This window comes from Aplidium turbinatum, chromosome 3, assembly GCF_918807975.1.
Source record: "Aplidium turbinatum chromosome 3, kaAplTurb1.1, whole genome shotgun sequence".
NCBI lineage: Eukaryota > Metazoa > Chordata > Ascidiacea > Aplousobranchia > Polyclinidae > Aplidium > Aplidium turbinatum.
In genome coordinates this window covers 31,737,226-31,748,282 of record NC_137474.1, presented here as the reverse complement: position 1 = coordinate 31,748,282, position 11,057 = coordinate 31,737,226, and the positions used below count along the sequence as shown (strand labels likewise).

The window sequence follows — 11,057 nt, the reverse complement described above, 5'->3', positions numbered from 1 at the left end:
CAAAAACTTGCGCCAGCCATTCCACAAAGTCTTGATATGTATCATGAAAAGAGAAGTATTTATCTAACCACAAATACTCTTGTATAGGAACTGGTATCCGGTGGTCTTTTGTTTGGTGGCAGCAGTAACAGTAAGTTGTGTTAAGGTCCTAATTGGCCGCCCCCTTCTAACAATGCGATGACTGGTATTCATTTCTTCGTGACGATTGACGAGTCTAAATACCGACAAGGGTAAAACAAATTGGCCGCAAATGAAACAGGTGGATCCCGTCATTTGTCAACAGGTTTGTGGATGTCATTTCTCTTTCAATACATTTCTGAAAACAAACTGGACTGGCAAGTTAAACAGGTTTCCTAATCCATCAATTGTAATGGGCGATAAACAAACTAAGTCGAGGCATTGTGCATAACAACGAAAGCCAAACAAAGGATTAACAAAGTGATAAATTTAAGAATTTATTTTAAGGCACACTGGGATGTTGAAGAGTAATTTTAATCAAACGCACACAATGAGACGATTTCAACACTTTGTTGATTTTCTAAATCAAAATTGAAAAAAAATTGATTTAACAAAACAAGCTAACAAGATTTCATTTTTACGTAAATTTTACGTCAATAGATATAATAATTAACAAAGAAAAATCAATAAAAATTCTGTATGGACTCTAGAATATCATTTTCTTCCAGAATCGCTAGAATTACCTTCTCAAATTCTAAAAGTATCAACAGAATCAAATTTATTGGCTCATTTCAGAAGGTTATCAAGATTTATCGTAACGCAAATATTATGAATGAAGTCACATGCTGTAGATATTCATGAAAGATCATTCCATTCAAGTTGTCATTAGATAGTATTAAAAAAGTGGTTTACGCAACCTGTTTGTGAGGTACATTTTGTGTGTAGAGCCGTTGAGAGGAAAATTTGGGCCTGGTATTAATGAAATTCTCGGGGCCCAAATTTAGACGCTTTCAAAAAAAACTTAATACAGTATATCTAAAGAATACGAGGTGTTTTTCAACTCCTGCCCAGGTCCAAAATGATTCCTTGACAACGCTACAATTTGTGTGTAGGGCCGTGTGAGCATGATCTTGAATCACCCCCGCCCATCTAAATCGACTATGTTTAGTGATCGCTCCTTAAAATACGACCAAAAAGCATTTAAGGCCGGTATAATTTTTGAAAGAATCAAGAATCACAAATAAAAATAATTTTAAACGCAAGGACCATATTTTTGTGAAGACTGCATTACGGTATCTAAAACGAATAAATAGGTCATACAATACACAACAAACAATAAAGCTAAACGTAAGAACTCTTGCACGATGTTGATGAAAGAAGTAACTTGCTTGATAAAGAATGCGATTTTAAATGGATGCAAAAGTGCAAAAAAAGTATTATTTCTCCCAATAGTTCAAGAACTTGTTACCAAGCTGTCAGGGCAGACGCACAAGCGTGCTTCAGATTTCAGAAAGAATTATTTCCCAGATAAATTTGAAAATTTTTTTGAACTGAAAAATTAACTTTACAGTAACTTTATAAAAAAAAATTTAACACCAATGTAATGAATACAGAGATTGTAAACGAAACTGCGATAATCCAAAAAATATCAAATAAGAAGAAAGTGTTATAAAATGTAGTAGTTAATGCGTAATGCAATTATTTCCTATACTTTCAGCATACTGGTTAGACAGCATCGTCCGTAATTCGTCAACTTCATTGCGTAATCTGCGAACTTCGATTAAGCGTTCATTTGAGAATTCTGTTGAAATTTCGTTTTCGGTTTGGCCACGCCCACTTTCGGTGATGCTGTTTTCGGTTTGGTCAAACGAGTGATCTTCTCCACCAATGACATCACTCTTTAGGCCAAGAAGTGTGGACACGTCCGGGTCTGATCCTTTCGCAGTTTGAATCAAAACCTAAACAAATTGGTGATGTCTTAATGACTGAAAATCAAAACGATGGAAATAGGTTTGTTACATCTCTCAAGAAATCTCAGCATTGCATTATCAAAACGTCTTCGACAGTGCAATAAGTAATACAATTTTTAAAACATTTAATTAAACATTTGTTTAAAACATTAAACAATTTTTAAAACATCCGTGTATAAAACATTTTAAGTGGGTTATTATTTTCAGCTTAAATCTGGGACTCCCTCCTGCTTGTGTTCAAATGTTGTGTAGGCTACAAGTTCACTTGTTCGCACCACGCGAACTGTCCTTCATTGGTATGTTCACGCGGCATTTGGCCACGAGAGTGAGGGAGCACTTAGATTTAACTAATTTGAACGAGAAGTGCCAAAGACCAGATATTCGATTGCCAATCATGTTCAAACAACAAACAATCCTTGAAATCTTTTAGAGTTTTGCGTAAATGTTTCACCGAATTTGACACTAAAATCCACGAGGCTTTGCTAATGAAATCATGCAATCCTAGCCTCAACACGCAGTTGTTTGCCGCAGGTGCTTCTTATTTGCTTAACGTCTTTTCTTAATTCATCATAGGGGAAGGTCGGGACCTGCGAGCCACTTTTTTCTTTTTGATGCATAATTGCATATCTTCTACGTTTCTCAATATTTTTTTCTAAAAATTGGTTTTGCAATGCCTTGTATTGCTACCTACTCTACAGCAAAAGCACAAGTTATTATTTCGGCGAATGTTTAATTTACGCTCAAAAACATAAACACGCGCCAAGCGGCTTATTGCACCCCACATGTGGGGAGCGATAAGCCACAATTGCGATAAGCCAAAAAATGTAGTATCTTAGCAAAGAAATCACTTCGCCATATCAAAAATACAATTGCACGAAACATACTTGTATGCTTCGAAACATACTGTGTGTGTGTGAATGTGTGTGTGAAATGTGTGTGTGAATGTGTGTGTGAAATGTGTGAGATCAATCTTCAAGCCAGCTTCCGAGCTTTAAATTTTGAAATAAGCGATGGAGAATTTTCAAATGATTCCTTGGGATGAGTTGTCAGAATTTTCATGTGAAATAACATAATTAATAGTTGCAAACGAAACAAAAGTCAGAGTTGCGATATATCCTAATGGAAAGGTGTGAAAACAAAAAAATGATGTCATATGACACTTTAACATCTACTATCACAGGCACTTGTCATGGCTTGTAGGTCCTAACACAAGGTGACTCAAGGCTCCCTACCCGATCCTTCAGAAATGAAACAACAGCTGAAAAAAAATAGCATTGTTATCTAAAAAACTTTCAGCTTAATCTCATCATAAATACATCACCTACCATTACAAAAAATTTCATGAACATTTCTTGCATAACAAATGAGTTATTTTAAAACACATTCAGCCAAAAAAATTTACTTTTTTAACACAAAACCTATAAATCCTCTTTGCACCTTCATTTTTAGTACAATTTTGACCAATGGATTGTGGGAAAGTTATCCAAGCATAAAAAATATAATGACGTCAAAAATGCAATAAGAGTACTTTATATTAAAAAAAACGGGGGTGGATTATGGCTCCCACCATGATCATGGGTCCCGACCTTCCCCTATGATGCGTGTTTGCCTCGCGGAATTAACCGCCTTGTGATGAGCCTTTCTCCTCTGCTTTGCCGTTTCATTCTTATGCATTTCGTTTTCAATTTATTGTGTAGATCAGTTATTTATTTCAATGTAGATGTAAAATCAGTTATTTTTCGTTACTTGAAAAGGGCTAACATGTGTATGGCCGAAAACGTTTGTAGTTTATCGTTTATGTTCAGTTTAATGTATTATGTTAAATGCCGTGTGGTTGCTTGGTTTCATCTGTTTATAGTGCAATAAGTAGCCACATTAGGTCATGTGCCATCTTAAGAGTTAACTAGAAAAGCTTGCATCCACTACCGGTACCGTACGCAAAGTGCTCCAGTCAAAACCTTGAATTTTCTTTTACAAATAACATTGTTCAATCAAAAATAAAGGCTAAATGGAAAGAGACCTGTAAAACTGAAGTCATTTTTTTGCCAAAGTTTCTTAATGGATTTGTGGCTCGGACAAAACACTCATCAATTAAACATCAAGGCGTATAGCACACTGAACATGCAAAAAAAGTTATTTCAACTCACAGTAAAGATCTAATTTTAAAATGAAGCAAAGTTCATTTTTCTGTTAATTCAACTGCTATATTTCACACAAAGCCTACAATTTCCCAATTAGCCAAAGTTTCATTTGTTTATGTCGAGACACTTTTTACGTTTTTACGAGACACTTTTTATGTTAAAACGACGCAGAAACGATAACTTTCGCTTGGTAGGTAACAAAAAGAGTCCAGTCAGCAAATCAGTCTCTTTTTTGTAAAAATAGACTGATTGCTACGTGAGAATCAAAATAGTGGGCACTGCAAGAAAAAAAGCCTTTTGTGTGAGTACTTTATAGAAATTACGTTTAAACAGCTTTAAGTGCAAACCATAAGGTAGGCACAAACATGATGGTTAATAGTTTGATTGAAGGGAATTGATCATCAATCAATTTCCCGCCTTTTGCAAACAAAAGCTGTGAAAACAAACACCAAAGTCTTTAAACGGTTGACAAACGTCACAATACCTGAGTGACCACCTTGACGTCATTAACAGCGCCACTGGTTTCGCGATACAGTCTAGAACAAGCCTGAGACATATCTTGAATTTTCTTCTGTTGCTTCTCAAAGCTTTTCACCTACATAGGGTTGGCAATACAACTTTAATATTTTGTAAGTTTACAAATTGTCATTACAAAACGACAAAATATTTAATAAAGAGTGACTTTTTCCGACATGTGTTTATCCTAACATGTCAGCGTTGCAACAGCAAGAGTAAAATCTTCGAAAAGCCAAACCTGGTTTTCCCATCTTCAGTAAGATGAAATGTTACAACGCTTAACATTAGAAGCGCTGAGTTGTGTTTTTGACAATCACTATAAGCCTGTCGAGTATATAGCCGAGTGGTGAAAGCCTTGGTTCAGCGTCCAAAAGAGGGCCGGTTCGACACCGCTCAAGAACATGCGGTTTTGTCTTTGACAAGACACTTAATGGCATGCATAAAGGGGGACACGATGATTGGCTTCCGTGTTTTCCCGTTCATTTAATCTAACTTCAACCACCAGATGTAGGCTAAGGCCAAATACGAAAAAAACATTACCTGATCTTGTAGCTTGAGTTTCTGGTTACGCAGTTGCTTATTATGCGCAGACAGGTTCTTTAAAGCCAAGTGTATCTGCGCATTATAAATAAAAACAAAACGGTCACGTAAATTGAGCAATACAAGAACAAGTTGGAGGCAAAATAGATCGAGTTTACACTTTAGGCACCGCAGACACTCATACTATGGGCCTGGTCTAAACACTAATATGTGTATAATTGCATATAATTTGTGGAGTGTCGCACAACGTGTTGCTAGTACAAAAAGACAGTACTGTTTTGCACCCAATGTTATTTATCAGCCAGAGACAACTGGTTTCTTTAAGAAAAAAGAAACACACGTTCTTTCTCGCTCGTGACTTACGAAAAGTCACGCTTGGTTGCCACACCAGCTTAAAACTATTTCTCCTTCCCATAACTGACAAATTCATACCAATGCGAATCAAGTGAAATTAATCGATATCATTTAGCTAAAATATAAGCTGTGTAAAAAGCAAATCGAAAAAGTACATAAAAATGTTTCAAAATGTCTGCATACACAGTAAATTATAAGGATAGCTTTGTCTTGGACATGCATGGAAGTAAGGTTGGAGAGCATCAGTGGCGTAGCTAGGGGGGGCGGACCGCCCCGGGCGGCACGTCTGGGGGACGGCACTTTCAGACAGGACGTTTTTTTTTTGTTGATAATGCAAAAGTACACGGAAAATAAAAGCAAACAGAATGGCAACGTTCAAAACAGTGGCGTAGCCAAGGGGGAGGAGGGGTTTGGGGGTTACAACCCCCCTTTGGCACGCATGTGACGTCACGATATTGAGAATGATGCTTTCAGTCTCTATGTCTCTAAAACAAAGTTTGCCTAATTTTATACGAAACTCCATTAAAAGTGCGAGTTTTGCCAATACCAAACATTCAAATATCTCAGCCAGGAATTAGCAACAAGAAAACATAGAGACTTAGCTTTATTAAGTTACCAAAAAATTCCCAAGAAAACATGATCTTATCCTTTTGCTATGCCACCGGACAGCACCATTTTACAGGAATATTTATACTAGGGGATTTATACCCACATTTTTGTTGAAAATGCTTTCAGAATGCACCAAATCCAAAGTAACTTTTCAAAATTTTCTGGGGGGGGCTCTCAGACCCCCCGCCGCTAGGTGTCGTCTTTGGCAAGGACGCCGTCGGGCTTCGCCCGCCGACCCTTCAAACCCCCCCTTTCAAAATTACTGGCTATGCTACTGGTTCAAAACATACAATAATTCCACTTTAAGTCAATTAAAAAAATTTCATTTTCACATGCTTTTTCTTGAAGGGGCGGCAAAATCTGAATCCGCCCCGGGCGGAACATTCCCTAGCTACGCCACTGGAGAGCATGATGGATTAAGACGAGACAGAGCAGGAATATAAACAAGATAGCATTAATTCTTCCGCACCAACTTGATACTGAGCGCCAAATAGAATAACTTAACTAGTAACCTACTATTCATCAATTATTCAAATTTAAAATTCAGTCTCTGAACTAATAAGCGACATTTTTAAAAAAGCAGTTAATTTATTGTGCCGCCTTTAAAAATCTCGGATTTTTCTCAAGATTGGGTGAGATGTTTCACTGTTTTCCGGATTCTTTTAAAAATTGGAAAAGTAGTAGCTCTCCAGCCCACACGAAGGCATCAGCTTGGTCACAAAAACATTTTTTTTGCATCTGTCGGATTTTTCTCAGGATTGGGTGAGATTTTTCACTGTTTTCTGGAATTTTTTAAACATTGGAAAATTGATAACTCTTCAGCCTACACGAAGGCATCATCCTGGTCACAAAAGCATTCTTTTTTTTTGCATGAACTGAAGATGAAGTCAGGAAGTAACTGTGGAATGCTGATTTAATATCGTTATTGAATTGAATATTATTGTGGAAAAGTTTACGTTTACCTACAAAAAAAGGGACCCAAAACGATCGGAAGATTATTGTAGCCTACAGGGTAGGCCTCTCATGATAATGTCAAGCTACATTGAATTAACGTGACATGTAGCTGATGTACTGTAGGGCTATTATTTCTGAGGTAATCGAAAAAGTGTGGAATGTACTTTTGAAGCACGCGCAGCATTGACATTCATAACAATACAACAAGAATGGAGAATAGAAGCTATCACATAAAAAAGCCTTATTGACTACAACGTATCGCACAATGTGAAACACAATAGGTTTACTACATTCTAAGAAATTATTTGACTGAAAATAAATAGTTATGATAGGCTATGTATCTTGACTATTTAGGACAGAATACAAACTTCACAACATTCACACAACAAGCTACTCGTAAACCGGAACATTATAGGCAATGGCACCGTTCCATTTGGAAAGTTACAGCTCTATAAACATGATTTGCTTTATAAACATGAAATGACAGATTCAAGTGTTCAAATCTTAGTGAAAACGTTTGCTAACTAGCCTACTACGTTTTTAGTAACCTACCTTTTTCGCAGTTTGTTGTTTTGTGAGTAGATCTCGGCGAAGACTTTCAACTAAAGCTTCCGCGTCTAGCAGTTTCTTTTGCATATCTTCTATGTTTTCTTTATATTGTTGTTGCGTCAAGCAGTTTTGTGACGTAGACACCAAGAATGCCGAGTGTTTTCTTTCATTTTGTGCAGGACCGGCCTGATATTGCAAGTCCTGCCGAAAACGTTGATAAAACAAATAAATCAAGAAATGCCTGGTATCTGGTGATAGAGATTTAAGCAAACACAAAGGGCGGTACGGAAATTTTCGTGCTCCTTTTGAGCTATCACTAAGTGTAAGGAGCAAAAAAATTGAACATAGTGGCTACTTTTGTCCTCCATTGAAAAAATTGATTACATCCAGACATTGCCGTAGCGCCTAGGACCACTGAAAGGGTAATTAGGAGCCGGTACTAATAGAAGGTCCAAACCTCTCTAATTGGACACTTCTAAAATCAATACATCACCTCATACGAGGTGTTTTCTTGCAGTAAAGGGCACATGTAAAGATTCCGGACCCTAAGATAATCCAGGGTCCGAATTAACATTTTTTGCTAAAACCCTTGTCAACGCTGTTGACATCTGTTAAACATGCTTTACTTTTAAAAGTTAAGTAGACGGTAGGAGAAGTTAAATTGTTACGTAGCTGGTAAAATTATCTCTTACATTGATTAAACCTTTCCCAGACAAATCGATTCAAAAACGATCAATTGTATCAGATAGCCTAGGTTGATCGAGCTAAGTAGGCTATGTTCTCTGTAACTCTTAAACTAATGGGCTTACAGTTTTCTTGAAGTTGACTTAAAATAGAAACACAAGAACTCGGAATCACAATACTTAAAAATTAAAGGAAAATCATCACAGAAATTTAAAACTGTGGCTCAGTTATGGAATTAATGCTCCACCTCTAATTCAATTCTTTTATTTGGCTTTAGAGGTTCTTTACTTTTTTCTGCCTTTTTCAATTCGTCTCGAAGGTTTGCAATTTGAGAAAGAAATTCTTTTTCAGTTTGTAATAGTCTTTCGATTTTATTTTCCTTTTCTTTGACCTTCTCTACATTTTCGCCGAGTTTTTTCTTCAGGCTGGCGGTTTCAACAACAAGGCTCTCATTTTCTCCGTCAAGTTTGCCTGCTTCAGTTTTCAGCAAACTAGTTTCTTCTATGGTCGGCAAATCACTTAAATAACTTTCTAAACATTCTACACGTCTTTTAGATTCTTCAAGCTTGTCCAGAGTTGATTTTTGTTTCTTTTTTAGATCACAATTTTCTTGTTCTAAACTCTTTATCCTTGATTTCAACTTATCTATTTTTTCGGTGAATTCCTTTCTTCTGTGTTTTAACCGGGATGCTTTTTCTGATAGTTTTATTTCAGCTTCTCCAAGAAGCTGCGATAAGTCGTTGATCTTCTTTTGTGCCTGAACAATAGAACTACGCATAAATAGTGTAAATACAATGTAATTTCTAAATCGTTTGTATGAAATAAAACAGATACATGGTATTTAAAACCAATTAAGCTAGCACAATTGGTCTTTTTTACGTTGATTCAACATTTTAAATCAATTTGAAAAGAACAGTTTTGCTAACTTGACTTGCTCTTTCAAAAGGATATATTTTTATGGGAAAAGTGAGGTTGGTAAAACTCAAGAAAATGTGCTCTCAGTAGATTTTAAATAAAAATTGCTTGTTCATGTCGGTTCACCAGCGGTTCTGATATATTTAGTGAGTGTATGTTTTTTAAAAACGTAATGATAAAACTTGCAGTTTCACTTCACTTTGTTGTAACAGCAATAACTTTACCAAAACAATCACGGTGTCTTTTGACAAGAAAGATAAATTTTGTTTACTTTGTGATCCAAGTTTTGATTTTCTGAAAAACGTGGAATGGGAGGGCAAAGTTTTCTGGGATTTGTGTTTGACGGTACAACCTGAACAAAAAAAAAATAATAGTTGAGTACAAGCCAATTCCAACTTCACGCAAAAATGAAAGTCTTTCAACAATCTCTTAACTCGAAAACTAGATGCAAGCTTCCGATGAAGCATTATCTTGTGTACATTTTATTACCCTACACGACAATAGGCCTGCTTGTCTTTGAAGGAATTTAAAACAAAGGTGAGCATTAGCACGATACAAAATGTTACGATAAACTAAGAAAGTTGTCATTGATCAACTTCTTCGTCTTTGTGTGCCATGCCTGTTCCAGGCTTAGGTGTTCATACACATTTCTTTCCATTTATCCCGGGCATTTGACTATGTATTAAAAGTTATTTTGGTTTTAACATAAAGGTTATCTTTGAGGTTTTTGAGAAAATTGAGAAGCTGTTTTCCACGTGCTCATTTTCCTTTAATCTAGATGGCGCTGAATTAAAAGCTTTCCTGGAAATGAGTGCACATCCCGAGAAGACAAAACAACTAGAAAAGCAGCTTAACAAACTAAACTGTTGGCGCTATGAGATGATAATTTAATTTTTTTACACCAACTTACCTGTTGTAAAAACGGATTCCCTTCTACCGACTGATTTTGTAAAGAAGCTACTTGCAAACGCAAGTTCGATATGACCGAATCCTTTTCTTGCAACATAGATTCTTTAGCTTGGAGAATAGAACCAAATTTTGCAGGTTGAGATGGACAAAAACATCCAGAATTCGAAAGAGGTATGTGAATATCTGTCAGCGGCAAACCATTACATTGACCAAAGTAAGGACAATTTGAAATACGAAAGTTCTTGAGTGAACTCTCAGAGGTAGTATTTAAAGGATAACAGTTCGTCTGAGTCATGCAGACATCTTCATTTGATCTTTGGGAATAACAGACGTTGGTATCTGCAAGTACTGCATTGTACATATAATTCGGTAACGGAGTCGTAGCATTAATAGATCGAGCACTGTTCTGATCATGGATCTGGTCTAAAGATTTTTTCAATTGCATGTGCGTTATTTCAGTAAACCTCATGTCCATACTATTTATCCTTTGATACACTGGTATTCTCCACTTTGACCTGCCCTCTAGGCTAGCTAATCCACTTTGAGCTGAAATAAGTAAAAGATCGAACGTTCCACAAGTTTCTGTAAGACTGAGACTTATTGACTATTGTCTGACCGTGAAATGATCACGCTGTCTGATTGTGAACACATTACACATGTGACTGAGCTTCATTATTGTATGGAGGTGATCGTCAAAAGGACGATTCCCTTTTTTCACACAAACTCTTCTTTTGCTCATTTGTATTTTTTTCTAGACTAGTCACCTGGGTAGCTTGATGATACTATCCATTCCAATCTAACCATGAACCAATCAGAAGTTGCGTTGTTCGTTACGTCATGGCATAAACTAAAATGTTACGCTTGCGCCTACCGATTGGGTATCGTAGCATGACAAATTTGGAGTAAAACTTGTTGTATCAGTTTAGGCTTTACCATCTTCAAGCCTCCTGATGGAGTC

General features: G+C 36.5%; 1 protein-coding gene across 1 annotated transcript; it reads right to left on the bottom strand.

Annotated features, from left to right (window-relative positions):
* Nucleotides 1–378: 378 nt before the first annotated feature.
* Nucleotides 379–10,692, bottom strand: LOC145767274 (uncharacterized). The gene is made up of 7 exons (XM_082579065.1): nt 10,101–10,692; nt 9,462–9,542; nt 8,523–9,032; nt 7,595–7,792; nt 5,126–5,200; nt 4,554–4,664; nt 379–1,916 (listed from the first exon to the last, which is right to left on the bottom strand). The coding sequence occupies exons 1-7, from the start codon at nt 10,572–10,574 to the stop codon at nt 1,641–1,643; spliced, it is 1,725 nt and encodes a 574-aa protein (XP_082435191.1). The 5' UTR covers nt 10,575–10,692; the 3' UTR covers nt 379–1,640.
* Between the last annotated feature and the right edge of the window lie 365 nt (nt 10,693–11,057).